Source organism: Bacillus rossius, chromosome 3, assembly GCF_032445375.1.
Source record: "Bacillus rossius redtenbacheri isolate Brsri chromosome 3, Brsri_v3, whole genome shotgun sequence".
Classification (NCBI taxonomy): Eukaryota; Metazoa; Arthropoda; class Insecta; order Phasmatodea; family Bacillidae; genus Bacillus; species Bacillus rossius.
This window is the reverse complement of record NC_086332.1, coordinates 34,465,508-34,489,706: the sequence shown is the minus strand read 5'-3', so window position 1 is coordinate 34,489,706 and position 24,199 is coordinate 34,465,508. Positions and strand designations below refer to the sequence as shown.

The 24,199-nt window shown below is 42.0% G+C and overlaps 1 protein-coding gene across 1 annotated transcript; it reads right to left on the bottom strand.

Annotated features, from left to right (window-relative positions):
• Positions 1–102: 102 nt before the first annotated feature.
• LOC134531266 (uncharacterized) lies at positions 103–23,448 on the bottom strand. Its single transcript, XM_063366958.1, has 5 exons — positions 23,442–23,448; positions 20,311–20,520; positions 16,461–16,745; positions 9,068–9,251; positions 103–5,621 (listed from the first exon to the last, which is right to left on the bottom strand). The coding sequence occupies exons 1-5, from the start codon at positions 23,446–23,448 to the stop codon at positions 3,221–3,223; spliced, it is 3,087 nt and encodes a 1,028-aa protein (XP_063223028.1). The 3' UTR covers positions 103–3,220.
• Positions 23,449–24,199: the final 751 nt, after the last annotated feature.

Sequence of the window (24,199 nt, the reverse complement as noted above, 5' to 3'; positions counted from 1 at the left end):
GGGCAGTGACAGAACAAAAAAAATTTCAAAATGTTTATATATTTTTTTATTTGATTTCTTAAATCTTTAATATAAAACTATAAAAGTATAAAATGTCACAATTTTCAAGCACAAGGTTATAGAAGTAAAAAAGCTCTATAAATGAAAACATGGGTTAAAATATTTCTACAATAATTAACATTCTAAGAGTATTTACTGAAATATGTTCATGGCCATAAATACTATTATGAACTTGCAATGGTATATGGTACACATTTTATTACTTGGGATCAGTTATCCTGGTGATATTTAAGTGCAAGTAGATTGAGCAAGGTAGAGAAAACAGTACCTGATGAACAAAGGTTAAGAAATAACACCTGCAGAAAATCATTTGCACAAACAGAATGTTCAAAAACACATCAGCACTAAAATAACAGACAAGAACAATATAAAATAAATGATCTATATGTAATAATTTCAAAATTGCACTTATCTTCACAATCTAAAATTTAAAACTATATACAATAATCTTTTTAAAATATGTACATTTTTTTACAGCACCAGGGTCAGTAAAAAATAGGGGTGTATAACCACCCCCCCACCCCTAAATCTATATAATACTATCATTCTCACAAACAAAAGGAAAAAAATTTAAAGCAAACAGCGAGCAAAGTGGTTCTATCTCCACCCTTACGAAATGAAATTCTCCGTATGCTCCTGCAAAAAAAAAATGTATTCAATAAAAAAATATTTTTTAAAAATTTCCAATAAATTAAGTAAAGCACTTAAATAACCCTACTCTATTAGAAGTTGTAACCTACATATCACTTTTGATTGAATCATACAAATTATTGATGTGAGACATGAGACCCATTCACTCACTATTGCAATAAATGTATTTCACTTCAAACATTACTAAACACAAACACTATTCCTGTATATATGATCATATTAATTGTAGTACTATCAATGCTGTATTAGTCAGCAAATTTTTTAAAATTATCTTTTGATTTCCTATCAATAAATTCAAGCTATTTTATTGAAGTGAAACTACTTTAAGCCGATTGGATGGATTGAGATCAGAGTGTAACGAAAAATGAAAAGTGAAATGCTTAGGAGTGGGGTGTTCGATGAGGGGGAGGAGAAATAACTAATGAAGTAGTGTGTCTGAGAGCTGTCAAGACTCTTTGCAAGTATTTCATCACCATGTTTGTTACAATTGTGAATCTCCTACATGAACATTCATTGTGTACATTATTGAACATAAATTTATTATATTTTAGCTTTCAAATTACTTTCCAAAAAAAAAAAAAAAAACAGACGAAAACAGCAGCATTCAATTGCATGTTTGCATTATAGCACACCTGCACATAAGTGCACATGTTTGAAATATTTGAGTGTCCTACAAAATTTTATCCTTCTCATTTCAATGCTTGTAATGGCCATCCACTCATTTTTTTAGCGATTGAGTCCATTAAATTCTTCAGTGCTACCTACTATTCTGTACAGAACACCATATCTAACATAAGATAAGACCTAAGCTGGAATTCATGATTGTTTTGGTTACAGATATGCGAATGCCCTGATCTGCAAGAGAAGTTTGCATTATAAATACATCACGAACATAAAGTAAATTCATGAACAAATTCGTTGAAACTTTCACTGATGTGTCAGTATGCAAGACGGATAATATTTCGAGCCCCGTGTAAGAAGCGGTCACTGGCATGTTCGGCTCTGACTAGTAACTACTAGGAACACTAACAAAATTATTGAGTATTAGCCAAAGCAAAGATGGTTTCTTATCTGTATGGTTAATAGATAGAAGTTATAGAAAATAAGATGTATAGGAAAAAGTTCTCATAAACTTTGCATTTGTACTGTGTTTAATGACAACAGTAATTGCAATTTATAGATGCACAACACTTTTGTGACAGCCTCACTATCTATTTAGCATTAGGAGTAGCTTGCAAATTGTGGAAAATTGTCCCAAAAATATTATTTATTAAAAATACCCAATTTCTGATTATTTTCCTTTACAATTATAACAAAGCAAAATTTAATTATTTTAACAACAGTGTTGGTCTGGAAGGCAGATTTTTTGTTTGGATATGTTGTATAAGGTATTTGATGTACTTATAATAAACCTACAAATTTGGTTTTTACTGGTACTTAACAAATTTTTGCTTAATGCATATTCATTAAATGCTTTTGAAAACATTTTTTGCAGGTATTCGTGATTGTGTCCGCCATTTGAGATAGATATAAGACTTATCATACAGTGGCTCCTAACTTTGAGAGCCATCGCAACCATGCTAAGCAGGAAAGTAAATTTGTTTCATTTTCTGCTAAAACATATATAATGCAACGTATAAATTTCAGCCCTACCTTATTTTAAGGTAACCTCAAATTCAATACAAGATGGACTTGATAAAAATAATGAATACACCTTCATACTGAGTATGTTACAAAAGATTCATATTGAAAAAAACAAAAAGGGTGGACATAACCAAAGTGAAGTTTCAATAACAGAGGTGCTGCTAGTTACAGTGTTAATTGATGTTCCAATCTTTGAATCAAGCCACTAAAGTGTGACGTTTGAATACTCCTAATTTTTTATATTTCTTCTTCATAATAGTATTAGGTACCAGGTATAGCATGTCTCATCCTTAGATTGCAATGTCATTTTAATGGGCATTTACTCTCTTTCCAAAGCACAATTTCTGACATAAGCACTGTCTCTGTTTCAGTGTGCTCTCTTGCCATATTATGCTGAAGAGCACAAAAGTTATATCTTTTAATATTAAAAATTTGACTGTTTGAGCATAGTGCATGATTTAATGGAATGCATTGTAGTGACCGGCTGCTACAAATAGTTTCGCCTGTGAAATAATAATTTTTGTTTAGCTTTTTTTTTCTTTCAGAATGACTACAACTGTTATAATACTGTCAGTAGACACCATTTTATGGTCTTAGAAAATCCAAAATTACTAAAATTAAAAATATATATTAAAACTTATTATAATAAACAATGGTATAAAAAATAAATTTTTAAAGTGAACAAGCTGAGTAGTATCAATCTGGCAACAGTGGAAACCATTTACTCTGGTATCACAATCTAATCATGAGACAAACTTTATTAGTAACAAAATTATAATAATTCCATCTCTGACTAAGCTTTTGCTAAACACACACATGAATACTGAAACACAGTTCCACACACAACGGAACAACACCGCTGAGATCACAGAGCCGGTACCACCTTGCTGGTGGGCGACACAGAGCCCCTGCGACTCCAGCTGGAGAACTTGGGAGGGGAGAGCACCTGCTTCAGGAACATGCTCCGCCTCTCCCTCAGGCTGGCCAGCCCCGGCCACGTCTTGCCCGGCTCCTGCTCCGGACCACCCGACAAGGGGATCACCTGGGCAGGCTCCGGGCTGGGCCTGAGGTTGGTGGCGTTCTGCGACTTCAGCAGAGTGTTCCACTGCTTGATCCTGCTGGGCACCGGGAGAGCGCTGTCCTTGTTGTAGCGGACGACCGGCTCGCTCTCCATCAGGATCTTGGTGGTCATGTCGTCTGGGAGGGGCTCCGAGTACACGGCGGTTAGGGGGGCGTCCGACGGGGACGCATCCAGGTGAGGCGGGAACCTGAGGGAGTCTGCGTCGCTCTCGTCGCCGCACTGCTTGGTTTCGAACTTCTCTCTGATCAAGGAGAATTTGCGTCGCGGCCTGTTTCTCCTTCCACCCTGCCTCGGGTTCTCCGGAGAGTTGGAACCGACAGAAGACTCGCTGCATCGTAGGGGGGAAACCTCCTGCCGAGGAAGACTGTAATCTGGCACTGGTTTAGTTTTGCTGGACATTACTGCAGGCAAAGAACTATTAGGATGAAATGATGTGTTTGAATTTTGGTTGGTAGGTGAATTACTATTATCTGCTAAAGATGATGAGTTTGAACCAGTTACAGAATTGCATTTAGATTTTTGTGTATTAACACATGAAAGTGAACAGGTAAGATTCTGTTGCAGCACTGTAGGACTTTCTTTTGAAACTGCATCATCGTGAACTGGTGATGATCTCAAGACATCTAACTGTGAAATATTTTTATGCGTCTCGTCTACTTTCTGAGGCGAGTCACTTGCGACTGAGCTGCTGCTGGTAGAACTAGCTTCTGGGAGGGGCTTCAGTTTTGAGAGGAATAAAACTTCTTCAGTCAAGAGATGGGGTTGAACATGACTCGCAAGCAGAGGGCTCGGGGGATAGAGGTCTTCGCAGGTAGATGGCTGTGTACTAGTCTCCCACTGCTCATCAGCCAAATTGTACAAGTCTCCCAGCCTTATCTCGTCTATTGTGGCCACCAGGGTGCTGGCGGAGCCGTGACAACGCCCTAGCCTTTCGCCCAAATCACTAGAGCTGGACTCCTCAAGCTCTTCTGTTATCGTATCCAGAGTCTGAAGGGGGAACAAGGTTCCGTGCTGGTCGACGACGTATGGTCGCGCGACAAACACGCCCGGAGTGGGATCTGGCTCTGGGTCGACCATGCACACGGACAGGTCGTACACCAACGTGTCGAGATACTCCTCCTGCCGCAGGCGCCGAGAGGGGACGGGAGGTGGGGAGCCCGAGGAGAGGGCAGAGTTCTCTGATGATGTGGTGCTGGTGAGGGTGTCGCGTCGCCTGTCGCGCACTATGCTGTCGTCGTGAAGCCACGTCTCTATGTCCGCATAGCCCCGCCACGAGCGGAGACCCCAAGCTTCACGAGCAATGTTCACGGCACAGAGGTTTTCGTAGTCATGAGCCGAAAGAACCTCGCTTGGCACAGAAAGGATTTCGCTTGGAGTTCCCTCGGATTCCGTGGCGTGCATCTCGCCACCAAGACTTGGTAATGGTACCTCTCCATTCGGGCAACTCTTGCATTTTTGCTCGAAGCGTTCACAACCCACTGTCACAAGCACTTTGTTTTTATCCTCTGTTTCTTCAGAGTCAATTATTTTTACCACAACCTGAGACACTATGTCCTCTGTAGAGTAAATTCCTCGACATTTTTTCTTCTTGTGTAAATTTTTGTCTAAAACGTTTTTTGCTCTATTATTTTCACATTTGGACTTAATAACTACACTGTTTTCCACAGGAGGACTATTCACTTTATATTTCTGGATAGAAATGGATTCATTTTCAGTTACTTCTAGTTTATCTTTACCGAGCTCCTCAGTTTTGCAAGAAGTTTGGGGATTTTCGTTGGGAAGCGGAAGTCTTTGGCGCTGAGCAGGAGGGTTACTACTGCCTGACAAGTTCTGCAGCGAAGGCTCGGTGACTTCATCTGGGAGAGGCATTCGCTGCCGTTTCAGCTTGGGGCTCTCCATACTTCCCTGGGGAGAAAGTGAAGACGGCTGAATCCTTTCATCAGGAAGGGGCAAGCGCTGACGCCGGGGTGAGAGGGTTTCCCTGCCACCTTGGTCAGCCGAGCTTGTGTGAGCGGCCTCTCCTGGCAGCGGCAGACGTGGCCTCTCCTTGGGGCTGTTGGAGCCCTCGTTGCCGGCGGCCGCACAAGGCAGGCTCGTTTCTGCAGAACAATGCATCAGCAGTAGCTTCTTGTCCAAGCTGCACGCATCCTCCTCTTGATGCTGCACCAAGTCGTCCAACCTGGAACTGCACAGTCCCACCGCATGACTAATAAGGCAAACATTGCACTATAACATCTCTTGTGCCACAGTTAAAAAATTTTTATGGGATTTTTCTATTTTATAATTTTGACAGCAATGGCAAACTTAAATAATTGAAGCTGGCTCTCTAATAGTCTAATGTAATGTCTCCAAAAAAAAACTAAAGACAAATTTTTACACAAAAAGTATTTGATTTTATAAAATATTCAGGAAATTTGGCACATCTATACAAAAAAGAAATCATTTATCTAAAGATCTGGGAATGCTCAACATTTTGGAGCTAATTGCAACAAATTTTCACTTATGAAGAGTGCAGGGTTATGGAATATTGCTCTTTAAGCAGCACACATGCATGTTACACAAAAGATGAAATGGTACAGAATCTGATACGTATCACATACTGGTGCAATGTCTGGAACTCAGAAACTAATTGATGAAATGGCAAATTTGGAGTTTTACATACTACTTCGCATAAATATTCATAGGAGAAGACATACAGATGAGTGCTGCTAAGGCAGTAACTGAGGCAGGAATCTCAACTACATCGCCAGACGCAACATGTAAACCAACAGGGGGAACCCCTCAGCGTTTATCTCCTCCGTATCACCATATCAGGATTTTAGAAAATTATATATTGCAACTTCTTTATGCTATGTTCTATTGTGAAAGTTCGTACAATTATTTTCACATCATCTGCCAAATTGTTACTTAACATATATTCCATTTCAGAAAGTCTTGTTGGAACAACACACATACCACATTTTTGTAGCTACATCTAATTTTTACTGTCCATTTAATGTGCCCATATGGTGTGATGGAAAAATAACCATATTTGTAACAATTTTTATATAAGTTTAGACAACTTTGGATCATGTCAAAACAACTGTGGCTCAATTGAGGACATCGCAATAATATACAAGTGTTTGGAGTTAAACTTGATAATAAATCCGCTAAATTTAGTCTCAAGCCATAGCCAAGTTATTATTAGAAACATGCACTAGCCTTCAGTAGATTGCAGCTAGGGTAAACCTAAACCATTTTCTTACATAAAAGGAAATCATGCCAATCTTAGTTGCCATGAGGTCAAATGACAGTGTTTATACATCACAACGACAGCCTGAAATTAGTAGTTAATCAAAGCTTTGAAATGATGCGATCATACTGTGAACGGACTACAGGAATGCTATTGCAGTCTTGCAAATTTAATAGTGGCAAAGTTTTTGATGTGCCTCTGGGTGATATAAAAAAGTTACTTTATCAGAATTCATTTTAAATATAAGAAAATAAAATCAATACACTGCTATATCAATTGTACAAGTACGTTAGATGATTAAACGAGATCAATGATCTTTCTGTATAAAACCAAATCAGTGTTTTTATAACACCTGGAAAACAGCAAGAAAATGCTCGGTAGTCTTATCACCTTACTGACACACCTGAAAATTCTTGACTTACTAGATTTACTGTATACAGAATGTTCCAAAATGATCTTTTTATATTTAATAGAATATTAGTCAGAAATGGGGATGGATAGAAACATACAGTTTGTGGCATAATGTTCAGACATATCTAAAGTTTTAGTGGCCATCTAGCAAAATTCAATGTGTGTGCCATTAGTATCATGCAGGACATCTATATCAACATTCCAGTTCTGCCCATGTCCTGCCTAGCATGTCCTCCATGACATGTTCGAGAACTACGCCGAAGCAAGCTCGCAGTTCCTGCAGATCCCGGCAATGTAGATAGTTACGTAAATGTTTGTTAGTGAACAGTAAAAATAATTTTAAAGAAATATTTCTCTGTCTCATCTAATAAACTGGTACTTTTTGGTTTGGTATTTTGAATCCAACTGTGTTAACATTTATATGTATCTGGAAAATATTAACTAAATTATTTTAATATATATTTATATAAATAACATTATTTTAATGTTTATACATTTAAGTATTTCACATCATGCAAATATTTTTAATGAAATTTTTTTTATTGTTTGTGTACGTGCGTGCATGCATGCATGTGTGTGTGTGCGCGCATGCACGCACGCAAAAACACATTAAATCACCTTGATTTTGTTTTAAATCCAAAATCCTTCACTCAAGAGTAACAGGCACTGTAATTAAATACGTGCCCAAGTGATGGTGCGCAAGTCCACAACTGGCAGTTTGTTAAATAATTTCACTGAATTTCTCATGACATCTAAATAAAAAAATAAAGAATACTTACTCGAACATCTACAATTGGGCTTTGCGAGGTTGCATTTTCACTGTTACAAAATAAAAATAGAATCACGCTTGGTACGATTTTACATGGTGTAATAATACCAATATTTCTTATTTCTTTATCAATTAATTTCTCATCAAGAAATTAAATAGCATTAGTCAATTTTAAAATAAAAATTTTAAATTATTCTTAGTAGTCTTATTAGGTTCTACTTTTTTTTTTAAATTTATAGGCTCGTGTGAGTTTAAAAATTACAAACTTTTACTTTATTAGTTTTATGTGCTTGTTTATGTGAATGTGTGTTTATTTATTTACTCCATTATAAATTGACAATTACAATATATAGTAACACCATAAATGAGATAAGTTACTACATAGTAAACCAAACGTTGGAATAACCCGCATTTTGCTTACATCTCACATTCAGGACAAATACTATAAATTTTCACAACTTCTCCTCAGTATGAATTTTATCTTCTGCAAGCACATTCTTAATGTTTCAATCAAACACTTATCACCAATGTATTATTTTTTTTAAATAAATAATAATTTTGCAGTCTTGTCTGCAGAAAGTTACTGGTCGGCTAAGTGTGGATGGCAAAGCTTAAAGAGAAAAAAAAGCTGTCAATAAAAGAAGGAAGTTCAGGTAAACGATATGCATGCAGTTTTATCTCTTACAAGTCACATGAGCTGGTGGTTGGCTGTCTCGGACACAGTGGCGAGAGATAATCCTCTGTGACTGACAACGTCACTGCGCACTCTGAGAATTTTGTGGATATATTTGAAGAGATTTTACACTGCACTTTAAATCACTTGTGGCCACCTAACCAGCCCTTACTTTTAAGCCAATGGTTCACAAATTTTTGACTTTTGCAGGTTCCTTGACTTACTGATCATGTACTGGTGATGCACTTATTTTGGCTATAACTATTGTAAATTAGCATGTTTATACTTTAACAAAAAAATACTGTTTCAGGTTCAGAAATTAATATAAACAAAAAGAATTTAAAATATTAAGCATAGGTACCTGAAATTTTTATCACTACAAAACACTACGTAGACATACGCTAATATTCTTGGCTCAGCGGCATCTACAAAGATGTATTGTGTGATCACTGGACTGGAATGCTAAGTGCGGTTTGCTTACTTTATAAGATAACTTTCAGGGAAATAGTTCAAACACATGCCTGCTTCAAGGGACATGATAATCACCTTGAATCATTGTTCCTTTCGATAACCCAAAGGTGCTTGAGAGAGCGAAGCGTTGCTGACTGCACGGGATGTAGCTGTGACTTTGAGTCGTGCTCTTCACTGCAACCCAGTTCCCGAGAGTCGCAGAGCTTTATGGGTCCAGTGGGGTGGAAGAAGCGGTAATACAGGAGCATGCTGGACATTCCTGTAAAGAGTAGTGGAAAATTAAACAACTTAACTGTAAAATTTCAAGAATGTATAGTGTGGACCAGAGGTCTTGCGAGCTGTCAGTGCAAAGTTGAGGAGTATGCGTGGTAAACGGGACAGTAGGGGACATATGGGAATAAAACGTGTATCAGTGAGGCATGACTATGTTCCTTAATGTACTATACACTTCTTCAAAAGATGCACACTGTTAAGTACATAAAGGGCTCACGGTGGTTGAGGCCTCCCGGCGAGGTTTGATTCCCACTGGGTTCGAAAAAAACATTTTCTTAAGTGGGTAACATGGAAGATGTTGCCTTGCACTGGTGGGTTTTCTCGGGATACTCCCGGATGCCTCACCCACTCATTCCATCAATGCCCCATTAGCATCTCATCACCTTTCATCAACTTTAATGACCCCGATGTCAACAAGAAGTTTAGATCCATTCATTCACTCATCATTCATTTATTTCCACATGTAATGGTAATGGAGCCTAGCTCAAGCATAGAAAAAGAACAGAACTATACACAGTAAAGAACGGAGTTTAATCTCTGATCAGGAAGCTAAATGCCAAGGTCATTTAGTCAACACAAATAATGAAACTAGCATTCTATTCTGAAAAAAAGGTTTGCGACAAAAAAAAAAGTGGTTGTTGATATACATCCGACAAAATAATTTGAGACGGTGAAAATTAATTTTTTAGCTCGATTAAACCAATTTATCAGCAACAGCAAATGTTTTGTTGCTAATAAGCCACAAAAGCAAAACAAGAATGTAAAAGCAAGTACATAATGGTTCAATAAATTGTACAGGTCTGCTTTTACTGTACAGGAGTATAGTATTATAGGGAAATTAATTTGACTAACTTTGAAAGGTGGATTTCAAAGAATTTTAAGTCAAGATTGCCATCGCCAAGTTTTAATGATAAACAATGTACTAACTCATATCAAACAAGATGATAAATGGGATTGGTAAAACTACAACAACGATGTTGAAAAAATTTGTAGAAGAGTTATGTAATGAAACTGGAGATAAATCAGTTCACAATCAATTTACATAACAATTGACGTCGTCCGGGCCTGCGGCCCCTTTGAGCCCGATATGACACCGCCCAACCACCGTTTCAGTTCAAACCTCCCGCTCGTGCGTGCGTGTGTGCGTGTGTGTCTAGCCCGGCAAGAGGGCGCTTAGCTGCAGTGCGCCGCACCCCTAATTTGCTACGTTTTAATATTATTTGTAAACCCTTTTTGTTTTCATTCGTCTTTGCCCCAGTGTTGTGCAATTTACTTGTGTTTTCTGTAATTTAAATAGGTTACCTTAAATAACTATAGACGTTGCCCGGGCGGACCCGAACAGGCACGGACTTGGACGAGGATAGGAATGCTTTTATATGAATTATCATTAAATAAGTAAATAGTAACAAACTTTCCATTGTCAGTAATTTTTATATATTTTTAATGTTTATCTGTAATTTACTCAACTTTCGCCGGGGCACGGAGTCGTAGAATACAGTAACAGTAATTGTGTTGGCGCGAAGGGCGCCATGTTGCCACCTGCGAGCGATGAGCTCAGCCCAGTCCATCTTCATCACTGACCGAGAGCAGACGCGCCAGCACCCCGGGGACCTCAACCTTTGTTCATCTCTGACCAAGTAATTTCTGTATCGTTAATTCTTTTTAAATCGCTTTCGTTCGTCATCCTCGGGGCAGCTCTCGGTCAGCGGACTGTTTAATTAATTAATTGTCTCAGTCGAGTTTCTTTCATCACCGTGTAATAAGTAAACTTTGCAGCATGGCCACGTGTGCGGACCATGCCTTCACCTAAACCGATTCGTGCCTCAGGCTTTTTAACCGTGTAATGTGTAACGTGTAACGGGCGTGTAGAGAGACGTGTTAGTGAAATTAAATCTGGAAAATAAATATAAAGTGAGTATTTATTTAATCACGTGGTGAGTGAGTCTAGGAGTGTGGCGTGCCCGACGCCTAGAGCGGGCCAGGTCTGGGTAGCTAGGATAGAAAGGGCTGGTAACTCGTCCCCACTTGGGCTACGTCACGCCCTGAGCGAGAGACTCCGCCGGGTCCACGTGCCCTTCCACGTGGTGGCGCCCATAGTTAACATCTCGAAATCACCGGCAATGCGCGATCAGCCCTCAAATGGCGCCCAAGAACGTGGGGCGAGTTACATCTTCCGCGAAAACCAGACCTGTACGAGCGTGTGAGATAGGCGGTTGTTACGCGGAGCGCGCGGAACTAAAGTTCGCGCTGGAACTATTGTTCGCGCGGAGCGCATAGCGGGACTCTGGCGCGCCAGCCACGTGATCAGCCAAGCGCACGCTTCCAGGAATCCGCGCACAAACAACGGACTCCGAGCGCAGTAAGTAACACAGTGCTGATGTGTTCGTGAGGACTGTTCGCGTGTAGAGTACCACGTGCGTAGACATGTATCCGTATCCGGACGAGTGTATCGGGTGTTACTTTCCCTGCCCGAGTTGGGACTTGTATGGCAGGACCGCCGCCGGATATGAGTGTGGCTACTGTACGGAGTACCGCATACACGGCGTGACGAAGTGTGGAGCGAGGTCGTGTCCCGGAGGTAGTAGCGAGGGCTACCGCTGCCAGGAATGTGCCGGCCTGTGGCATCGTGGCTGTATCGGCGAGCGTGAATGGACCATACTGCGCAAGTTTTTTACCTTCACGTGCGCACGATGCACTGCCGACCTAGCCACCCAGGCGCAGTACGAGGCAGAGACGCCGAAAAAGACGCCGCTCACGTCGACGCCAACGCCGCTCACGCCGACGACGCCAACCACACCGAAAAAGACGCCGCTCACGCCGACGCCAACCACGCCGAAAAAGACGCCACTCACGCCGACGCCAACCACGCCGGAAAAGACGCCACTCACGCCGACGCCAACCACGCCGAAAACGCCGACACAGCACGTGCCAGGGACGCCGCCCGTTGCCGGAACGTCACCGCAGCACCAAGCCGACTCCTCACGCACGACGCCGACACCAGCACCACGAAGGTACGTCCTGACGCCACCCGCACCGTCACGTGTTACGCTACCGACGCCTACCGCCCTGACAAAGACGCCAGTCGTCACGACGCCGACGCCCGCCGTGCCGACGCTCATCGACTTGACGTCTCCCGACACAAGTCCGATCCCGCCGCCGCCTGCCACACTGCGTTTCGTCGACCCGACGCCACTTATCCCGACGCCGACGCTCGCCGTCCCGACGCCGACAATTCCGCTTCCGCCACCTCCTGTCCTGGAGCCGCCAACCTCGGCACCTCTCGTCGACCTGACGTCTCCCGACGCTGGTCCAAACGCATCATCGCCAGCAAGACCTCGTTTCGCCGACCTGACGCCACTCATCCCGACTATGATGACGCTTGACTCGCCGAAGCCAACCGAGCGACGCCCGACAACGACCGTCCCACCGCAGTCTGCCACGCCGTCCAGCACCCGCCTCGTGTCGGAGACACCTCCCGACGCCGGAATGACCTCGCCACCGCACCGAACCGCCGTCCCGACGCCACCAAGGTCATTTCCGGCGAAACCCGCATCGTCTCCGCCACACGACTCGCCACGGACGCCACCAGATTCGACGCCGACGCTTCGTGTCACCTTGTCGCCACCACCTGACTTCGACGTCATCCGGCCGTCGTCACCGCTACCAGAGTGCGCAGTCGCAAACAGGACGCTTTGCGACACAATGTCCAGGGCCATGACGCCGAGACGCCTGAGCGCCGCCCCGCCGCCTGGATTTGCTCCTCTGTGCCCGCCTGGTTTCGAGGCACAGACGGATGAACCGGACCGAAAGAGAAGGACGCGCGCGACGCCGACGCGGACGCCGCCTACAGGCCCACCTGACGCGACGCCAGGAACGACCGAGACGCCACGACGCCCGATTCCGACGCCGAATGCCGCAGTACCGGAACACCGGTCAAGTGCCCTGCCGCCCGAGACGCCACAAAAATGTCGCAAGTTGGCAACATTGGGACGCCGCACCGTGAAGAGTCGCCTGAGCTCCCTACATCCGCCTGTCGCGATGCAGGTCGACGCCACGACGCCGGGACGCCCGACCGTCCCACCACCGAACGTGACCACCACCCGGACTTCGACACCTGTCACCCGTCTGTCACGACGGGCCGCGAAGCGCCCGCCTGTCGGCGAGGCTGAGCCGGGCCGTGCCGAGCGCCGCCCGCGCTTGCTGCCCGCCTGCCACGAGCCGCCTGACCTTGGCCGCCGCCGCCCCTGCCGGCCGGCGCCCTGGCCACCGCCACGCTATCACACGCAGCAGCCGCCGCAGCCGCAGCTGACGCAGATTTGGGGCTCGGGACAACTGGTGGGTCACCACCCACAAGGTTAGTCAGCCAGCGCCCATTCTGTCCGTGTGTATCGTCCCCCATAGTGTAAACATTGCTCAACTGTCATTTTGTAAACATTGCTCGCCCTTCCATCGTGTAAACATTGCTTGTCCGCCCGCCATGTCAACATTGCCACCTGTCCGCACAAATGTAAACATCAACATTGCCACGTGGGAGTGCGCGACGTAAACAGTACAGGCAACGCCCCCCAACCATCTGTCAAACGGCGCTGTCATATCGGCCTACTTTCGGAGGGGGCAATTGACGTCGTCCGGGCCTGCGGCCCCTTTGAGCCCGATATGACACCGCCCAACCACCGTTTCAGTTCAAACCTCCCGCTCGTGCGTGCGTGTGTGCGTGTGTGTCTAGCCCGGCAAGAGGGCGCTTAGCTGCAGTGCGCCGCACCCCTAATTTGCTACGTTTTAATATTATTTGTAAACCCTTTTTGTTTTCATTCGTCTTTGCCCCAGTGTTGTGCAATTTACTTGTGTTTTCTGTAATTTAAATAGGTTACCTTAAATAACTATAGACGTTGCCCGGGCGGACCCGAACAGGCACGGACTTGGACGAGGATAGGAATGCTTTTATATGAATTATCATTAAATAAGTAAATAGTAACAAACTTTCCATTGTCAGTAATTTTTATATATTTTTAACGTTTATCTGTAATTTACTCAACTTTCGCCGGGGCACGGAGTCGTAGAATACAGTAACGGTAATTGTGTTGGCGCGAAGGGCGCCATGTTGCCACCTGCGAGCGATGAGCTCAGCCCAGTCCATCTTCATCACTGACCGAGAGCAGACGCGCCAGCACCCCGGGGACCTCAACCTTTGTTCATCTCTGACCAAGTAATTTCTGTATCGTTAATTCTTTTTAAATCGCTTTCGTTCGTCATCCTCGGGGCAGCTCTCGGTCAGCGGACTGTTTAATTAATTAATTGTCTCAGTCGAGTTTCTTTCATCACCGTGTAATAAGTAAACTTTGCAGCATGGCCACGTGTGCGGACCATGCCTTCACCTAAACCGATTCGTGCCTCAGGCTTTTTAACCGTGTAATGTGTAACGTGTAACGGGCGTGTAGAGAGACGTGTTAGTGAAATTAAATCTGGAAAATAAATATAAAGTGAGTATTTATTTAATCACGTGGTGAGTGAGTCTAGGAGTGTGGCGTGCCCGACGCCTAGAGCGGGCCAGGTCTGGGTAGCTAGGATAGAAAGGGCTGGTAACTCGTCCCCACTTGGGCTACGTCACGCCCTGAGCGAGAGACTCCGCCGGGTCCACGTGCCCTTCCACGTGGTGGCGCCCATAGTTAACATCTCGAAATCACCGGCAATGCGCGATCAGCCCTCACAATAGTAGTGCTGTTGCATAGTTTTTGTCATAAGTAAGTGACAGATGACAGTGTTTGGCTCAACCATTGTAACACTTCCATTTTTAAATTCTTAAAAAAATTGTTCTATGTAATAAATCAATTAATCAGTGAAATGAACACTTGTGGGGCTGTTTTTATGTGATAAACACGATACATTTCCAGTATTTAACACCACTTACCTTGTAATTGTTTGCACCTGCCACTATCACAGCTTATCATCAAAATATTCACGTTAACATAAATTATAGGATACATGTAGCAGCATCATTACAATAATAGATTTTTTTTTTTAATAAATTATGTGTAACGGGGATTATGAATCGCCCATATACCGCTGTTCCAAGCAACAAGTGGCCACAGAAAATAAGAGCCAGCTCACAAAACTTCTGTTCCACATTATGTGTTAATGATTATCACTACAGAGTAATACTAAAGCACAATAGTAACCATAGTTTGGGCATTAATCAATTACTCCCACATCTATAAGTGTGATCACTGGGGAGAGGTTCTCAGTAACTGACAAGAGAGTTTTCTCTGTACTTGTGGCATGTATTTCCTTCTTGTCTACAGTCAGCCACTCCAACCTCGTACACCCTTGCACACAGTCGAGACTGATAGCTCGGTCCCTGTGGTAAGGGAGCGACTTCACTACACTAGCCCTCTTTCATTACATTCTTTCTGACCTTGCTCCAAGTGAGAGCATCATGTGAATGTTTAGGCACTACAGCTTTATACTTTGGAAACTAGCTACATACGTTTGTAGCAGACCAATTTAATTATTAAGCTTTAAAATAGGGGTTACTGGCATTTCCAACATTTTCAAATGTTTGCACTTTTTAGTAAAAATATTTCAGCAAAATCTTCTACAGTGAATGCTGTGAGAAGAGCAACCATTTGTTTTACATAACTTTATAAAGGTTGCCATATTTTGTTCAATAAATAGAGAACACAACAATTTTTTTTTATAATAGTACAAAGTTTTAATCACTAGACAGGCGACTGCACTGTATGTTCTTGTTAATTGTGATCGTACTTGCTCAAAGGTTGAAACATGATATCAGAACACTGGTAGATTGTGCGATACATCATGTAACTAACATTTCAAACAGCCAGCATATCCTTGTGGCAATATGCGCTACTATACAGTGCATGTGTTTTTCTGATGATATAAACTCAAGCAGTATTGCCTACCTTCAAGACATTTCAAAATAAAAATAAAAATCTTCTGACATCTGGTGAACTGATGCATACATTACTTTTCCAACCTGGAAAGTGTTCACCTCATTACCACAATACTCATCAAAGTACAATGTTTGACAAACTTTGTTAGTCTCAAAGAGTTGTTTCTGCATCAAAGGGCTAGTGAAAAACAAATATCACTATTCTAACCTTGTTCTGTTTTTTACAAACATTCTTTGCTAGTGTTACACAAAAAGCTGTGCTGAACTTGCCAAACAGTAATTTACCTATGAGAGTACCACCAACTACTGTGGAAGTGGCAAACTTAAAGACATCCGGCCGTGCGTGCCCCAGCACTGTGACGTACAAGCAGAGGCAGCCTATGTTTTGCGCAATGATGATGGTGTAGAAAGCAAAGATGCGCCGGCGAGACCGCCCCTCCTGCAGATTGAAGAAGCAGAAGCAGTATATGACCCCGACCACACAGTTGTAGACACGTTCCTCCGCGGGCGTCTCGCAGAAATCTGTCTTTTGCAACAACACCCATGTGGTCATCCCCAGCCAGTGCACGCCTGGAAACAGCAGACATCTCCACTCTCACAGTCCACAACAAACATTACATGGAAAAACTACAAATACTTGTACATTGTAACCCAAACTGGTAAAAATCTTGCAACAAAAAATTTATAAATGAAGTTAATTATCCCCATCCCCTCTAAAATTTAGTTGAAAAAGAGTAGTAAAAACAAGTAACTAATGTTAACAGCAACCTACAAACTAAGAGGTACCTAATTTTGTCCTTTTTGTTATGAAAAAATAGCATTTTTATTGCAACTGCTTAAAATTCCATAAATTAAACTAAGCACTTTAAAAATGTGTTCAAATTGATAATCCTGGCTATCAGGAGTGTATTCACATTGAATCATATTTTTCTGTACTATTAGTCCAGTAACCTTGTCGCCTAAACGGAGAGGTGACCTTGCATCAGATCCGGTAGTTCTGATTTTTAACGCAACGTTGTCAAAAATTCAAAAATGGTTCAAATACCACAAAATTGTCAAATTTTTTTTTCATTTTTTGGTGATTTTAACCCTGATGGACTAGTTTTCGATGACAACATGCCAGACATTACACTTGAGGTGGATTCCCACACCCAAGATATCAAGATGCTGGATGATGTATTGTGAACAGATCTCACAGAAGACATCGAAGACCCTTCTGCAGGTCTTTCTAGTGGAGAAACCGACTATCAACTGAGCCTTTCCAAGAGTTAAAAAAGTACTTTCAATTTCATAAATTAAAACATATAGATAATTATTTCATTTACCTATTTATTTTTTTCTAATTATTTTATTTTTTCAAATTTATTTTTTATAAACACCACAGAAGACATCGAAGACCCTTCTGCAGGTCTTTCTAGTGGAGAAACCGACTATCAACTGAGCCTTTCCAAGAGTTAAAAAAGTACTTTCAATTTCATAAATTAAAACATATAGATAATTATTTCATTTACCTATTTATTTTTTTCTAATTATTTTATTTTTTCAAATTGATTTTTTATAAACACCATATATCTTTTGATTTTCTTTGATTTTCAACCACAATTTTTTTTCTAATAAATTATTAGGTTTAGAAATTATAATAAGTTTTGATATATATTTTACTTTTTAATACTGTTACGAATGAGAAAAAAGGGTTTGTAAGGTTAACCCAATTAAATTTATACTAATATTTACTTTACTAATTAAATCACCACACTTAACATCTTCACAAATCCCTAAGTATTGTCAAGTTGACAGTTCACACTCCTCATTGGAGTAGACTCAACAGTGGCACACACAGTCTCACACCACTCTGTCACACACGCACGGTCCAGTTGCTCTGCCTCTGCGCCGCTCGCAAAGGTGGGTCTCTCATCCTCCTTTCCGAACTCGCACTTTACTCAACTCGCCTGTTGGAACTCCTACGGAGGCCAGGCGTCGCTGGAGTGGTTGTGATGTGTCGCATCATCCTGGAACGACCCGGTGCTCGAAGCATCCAGAACAGCAGCACTTATTTACGCCACGCCACGTGGTGGCCTCAGTAAGGCCGCTAAGAAAGGAGGGCAGGGGGTGGCGAGGGTAGGCCGCTCTAATCCCCGAAGGTAAGCGCGCGTGACATCAGTGGCCATGCGGGCTCGCCAGGCCGCTCAGGTACCTGGCACGCGTCGCGCCCTTGCCTCCCACTTAAGTAACAATACTGTTGATCTGTTACTATACTGAATACAATAAATTGAAACATATTGTGCTGTTACGATTTGGGACAGATAGGTTTTTGTAAATCTGGTCCTGACCGAATTACAACAAAGTGTATTTTAATTTTGAAAACTTTTTTTTTGAAATTGAAATTAAAATAATCATTCATAATTACCTTTTTCTATCATTACTTATCTACATAAAGAGTAAAATGAGCAAAACAATATTACCTGATATATATTATTTTCAGAATTTTTGACGTTGTAGAAAGGAAAGGGATTTATAGTCATAAAATGTTCAGACAAGGATTTGATAAAGTAACACAAAGATCAGGGCTAGTAATGAGATATTAAAAATGTAGGGGGTGGTTCATCTGTAGACCCCGTCAAACCTCTTCAGCATCCATTGGAATACGGAGGGGAGGGGGGGGGGGGATTTTTCCTGAAGAAAATAGCCCTATAAGAGTTCAAATTGCCACAGAACAACAAAATATTGCTAAAAATATCCAAGTTCAAAAAATGAATAAAAAATTAAAAGCTGTATTGAGGAAACTATTGGGTCTACAGAGATGGTTCTAGGCTTAAATTGTAGTAAATTTAGTCTTCTTTTGAAAGTTATATAGTTATTACTAAAAACGTGTCCTTCAGGGTTAAAATCACAAAAACAGAAAATAAAAAAAAGTAGAAAATTTAGTGGTATTTGAACTTTTTTTTAAATATTCTTACAATGTTTCGTTTGGTGCTTGAGGTCGAAAACTTGGATTATTCATTTGGCCAACACCATAAACAACTCAGCTAACAATCATAACTACCAGATATGATGCAAGGTCTGATGTATAAGGTTACTGGATCATATAGTAAGTGGTGGATAAAGGAATTTATTTTGGGAGGTGATTTAAAAAAAAAAAACTTTTCATTAAAAATACTTATGTCAACAAAAGGGGGTTTTCACTGCATCGCCCAAAATAATATACTCTGCCTTCATCAAAGGGGGAAGAGGGAGTAAACCTCCCTTATACATCCTCCTTGTGTCCGCTACTAATACTATAGCCATGGAAATTTTTCAAACTGTTTTGCTTCTAATGCCACGTGTAGGGCAGGCATCTTAGCTTATACTCCCGAGTAGATTTTGTTTTTTATGAATGTTAAATGAAACTATGCAACTCCTTAGATAGGTACTTAAAACCTGCGCGTGGTCAGGGGTGTAACCAGGGGGGGGTTAGGGGTTCAACCCCCCCCCCCCCTTAGCACAAATCTTTAATTAATTTCTTATTCATCACTCAAACAAATTTCATATTAAAATTAATAAAAAAAATTTACCATTACAATATTTAAATTTAAGTACCGGAAACTGCTAAAATAGCACTATTTTACACCTTAAAATCCAAATTTTCCCGGGGGAGGACCCCCGGACTCACCGCTTTAATACGGGGGGGGGGGGGGGGGGGGGGGGCATGCTTCTTAACACACCCTTCATACACAAATCCTGGCTACGCCACTGCGCGTGGTGCAGTCTTGACTTGCAAAGTACAAGTTTCGGGAGGCATCTGTTGGAACCAGGGGCACAACAACAGGGAGGGGGGGGGCAAAGGTAATTTGCCACCCCCCCTCTGAAACCTTGAAGTGGGGGCAAACGGGGGCAAAGAAAGTGGTGTGTAATCAATTTTTAGATAATAAAACTGCTTAAATAGTACCAATTTCCACCTTCAAATACAAATTTTCCCGGGGGAGGGCCCCCTGACCCCCCGCTTCAATAGGGGGATCGATGATTCTTTATAAAAAGGTATATTGCCCCCCCTTTGGAAATTTAGTTGTTGTGCCCCTGGTTGGAACATCATCATCGGCGAAACTGTTCAGGGAATCGGCTCTAATGAGTGGAGGGTGGCTAAGAGAGGCGGGCTTACCCACGAGCAGGAAGACCCAGGCGCGGAAGCCGACGGCGAAGAGCACGAGGGCCGCCACGCGGGCGGCCAGCATGCCGGCGCGCCAGGAGGCCTGCAGCAGCAGCCCGGGCCACGTGACGGCGAGCTTCTCTGCGCGCGCGCGGCGCATGGCGCGCGTGTAGGCGGCCACGGCCCACGCCAGCGAGGCCAGCGACGCCACGGCCGACACACCTGCGACACGCGCGCGCGCTTTTCGAGTGGTTGCGGGTCCGCATCACCGACACAGCTATCAGCAGGCAAACAAACCGGCGAAAAATAAATTCACTTTATTTCGGCAGTCACGTTACTTTGGGGTCGTCCATTAATCACGTGATGTTTTTTTAGCAAATTTTTAACCCCCCCTCCCCCCTAGTGATTTGTGGTGAGGTTTCAGACTACCCCCCCCCCCCCTCAATAAATCACGTGTATTTTTTTGGTACAAAATATTTTTAAAAATTTCAGAATATTATCTTTAAATATAGGTATAATCTAATTTAATTCTGGAAAATTAAGCACAGTGATAAAAATATCCAGACACACATTAAGGTTGTAGGTTTATTCTCACTGGCATAAAAATAATAAAGGAAAGGCTTATATGTGATATACGCATGTATTCGGCGCCAAAATCACAGTCTTACTGGTGACTGGCAAGCCGAGCCGGGTGGTTCATGTTGCGGCGGGCGGGGTTATTGTTGCCTGGCTACGGCGAGTCAAGGTCACGCGTCCCTTTTCGGTTTAGTAGAAATCGCGCGAAAAAATAAATACACGTGATATCTCTCTACACCCCCCCTCCCCCCTTGTGATATTTCGTGAATTTTCCCGACACCCCCCCCCCCCCTTTTCGAGCCTCACGTGATTAATGGACGATCCCTTTGTGGTAAGTCATACCACACATTTTGCAACCTCCTACCGATTTATACAGAACAAGCTGTTCTGTTACAAAAACAAACATTGTTTCTCGCACAGTTTAAGGGCGCGGTTGCACGGGACCCTGAACTACTTCAAGTGAACATGTTTACGTAAACACGTTTACAAACGCGAAAGTGTACGGTTACACGGTAGTTGTTGAAAAGTGTGTTCAACTCTAAAACCGATTGTCTACTGTCAACGAATGACTGTTGTTGATCTTCTCTATTTTGTATCCAGAAAACGCGGGATTTTCGCACTTGTTTATACAGTATTATCAGCAGAAATGGAATGTGTTTTCATATTGCTCAATATTTATTTTCCACATGGGGAATTCAAACAACATGCACAGTAAAATTTCTTAAACTTATTTTTTATTATTTTTTGAGCGAGAGTACCTATCTCAGTTTTAAGAAAATTAAGGTCAGGATCAATTAAAATATATATATATATATAATTACCTGTTGATTTTTTTTTATTGCATTCGGTAAAATATTACTCGAACTTGTGCCAGGAACACTTTCCATCTTAAATTTCTGCAAAGGACTGTTTATATTCTAAACAGCCAATCAGAGGCTAATGTAGAAGATATGTCGATCTGACCTGTTTAAGTTAAATGGGAAATGGCCTCGAACGAAACCTGTTCAGACTGTGTGTAACCGCACTCAACAGCTGAACATGTTCACCTGAAGTAGTTCAGACTTCCGTGTAACCGCGCCCTAAATCTCTGTTACTAGGCAATTAGTCGTCAATTAGTAAACCTAACACCTTCGACTGGCACCTCCGGTCCGATTTTACTTGCTAGTAGTTATGGGCCCACCCAACAGATAACGTTACATGCGAAAAACATGGTTTCAGTTTCCAATGTAGCAGTCTATGACACGGCCCCTCCCGCGACACGTCGCCCGTCGCAGATGGATGTCGCTTCGCCCCTCGTCATCTATAGCCTGGGGTTCATACACTGTTGTGAGTGTAATAATTATTATTCATGCATGGAAGCCATGTTGTTTTGGCATGCAATGGTCTAATGACGGATTCAAAAGTTGGCATGTGATTATGTGTTTGGAATGTGATAATGTATTGGAATATTATAATGTGGTTAGTTTCAAGTTTTTACCGATGATAATGTACTCCCGGCGGTAACATTAGTCACATAACACACGCCATCTTTATTTTTTTATCCATTTTAGGTACATATTTATATTTAAATGCTTTTTTCTTAAAATTGTTATTCGATACCTCCCTCGCATTTGTTGTCAAAATACGAGTAAGGGAGGGGGGGGGGGGGTTAATAAGGACAGTTTGGTCATTAAGGAAAATAAATTCATGAGAAAAAGCTGATATTGGCAGTTTAGTTTAAAACATATCTACTTCATTTTTTTACATAATCACTATTCAGTTCTAAGCCCTTTTCGTAACGCTGAAGCACCAGTTTATTTAACCCTTCTGCAAAGAAGTTCGCCTCCTGGGAATCAAAGAAGCCAGGAAGCGCGGCTACTCGCAGTGCAGACGAGGGAAGCGTGAAGCCAGCAAACAGGGGCATTTATCGTAGCATCCCAAACCCGGCGGTGATCAAGCCGATGGCAACTTCGCGAGTCACACGCCTGGCAGGCATGGCTGCTCGCCGGCAACCCCAGGTGACAAGGAGAGCACGCCCGTTGTATTTCGAATTTTGTGTGCAAAAGGATCTTCACCTACCCCTGTGTAATGCCCCTGTGTGCGGGCATCCGGCTTCACTCGTCTGCACTGCGGGTAGTCGCTCTTCCTGGCGCGTGACTCGCCTGCTCGCTTCGGTGATCCGAGAGACTGGCTGCTATGGCTGCAGCTTGCTGTTCGCTGGACTGTATTTGAAGATGGTTTGAAGATTACCGTTGTCAACTGGTTTGATTCCCAGGGAGCGAACTTCTATGCAGAGGTGTTAAATAAACAGGTGCAGAGTTACGAAAAGTGATTAGAACTGAATGTCGATTATGTGGGAAAATGAAGTAGATATGTATTAAGCTAGAACTGTCAATAAAAACTTTTTTTTCACGGGTTTAACTTTTTTAATGACTAAACGAACCTTATTTAAAAAAACAACCCTAGTATGTTTAACATATGTTCCCTTAGTGTAGTATAATGGCCTAAAAGTAGCTGAAGTGATAATAATTACGAATATTACGCGACGTTTTTACATCCACGATATAACACTAATTATCATCACTTACACGACATTTTACGGCCATTATATTACACTAAGTGAATAATTGTTGCAAATATTCTGACAGAACAATAAATGAAAGGTAGGGATCGAGTTGAATGTTTTGAATAGCCATTAAGTAAAAGTAGGTAATGACAAAAAAATCCTTCATTTTCTAAATAAGGCTTCTTTAAAGTATAGCAGTTATTAAATTTAGTGGAATACTTGAAGTAATAGTGACTGGATACCCCAATTAGTTTTTTTCTTGTGGATTAATTAACGGTAAGTATTGAATTTATTTTTGAGAATTACTACTACTGCAATAATACTGCCAATAGACTATATATATATTCAAATATTCTAATATGTGATCTCAGCCTTACCGAAGGTAAATTTCAATATAATTTAGTTTAAAATGTTGGTTACGGTATAAAAACTGTTGAAACAATTATGGCGTATTTCCGTTCATATCTCTTAAGCCCTTGTCACACGATGAAAGTTTCCTTGGAAGGTCTTCCATGGCAGCAGGTATGTGGAAGAATTAGCATAGAAATGGCCGTTTTCATAAAAAAAAAAATTGTTATCGGTCGTGTTAAAAGTTCTCTGAAAGTTTTAGCAGAAAGTGGAAATTTTATCCAATCAGAATGAACTGGTGTTGTGCTCCTAGTGTTAAAAATGCTAATTTATTTGAAGGTATTCTTAATTACTGTTTTGAAACGCAGTGAACATGTAATCTGTTGAAGCAGTTACAGTTATATGCGACAATAATGAGAAACATTCATGTTC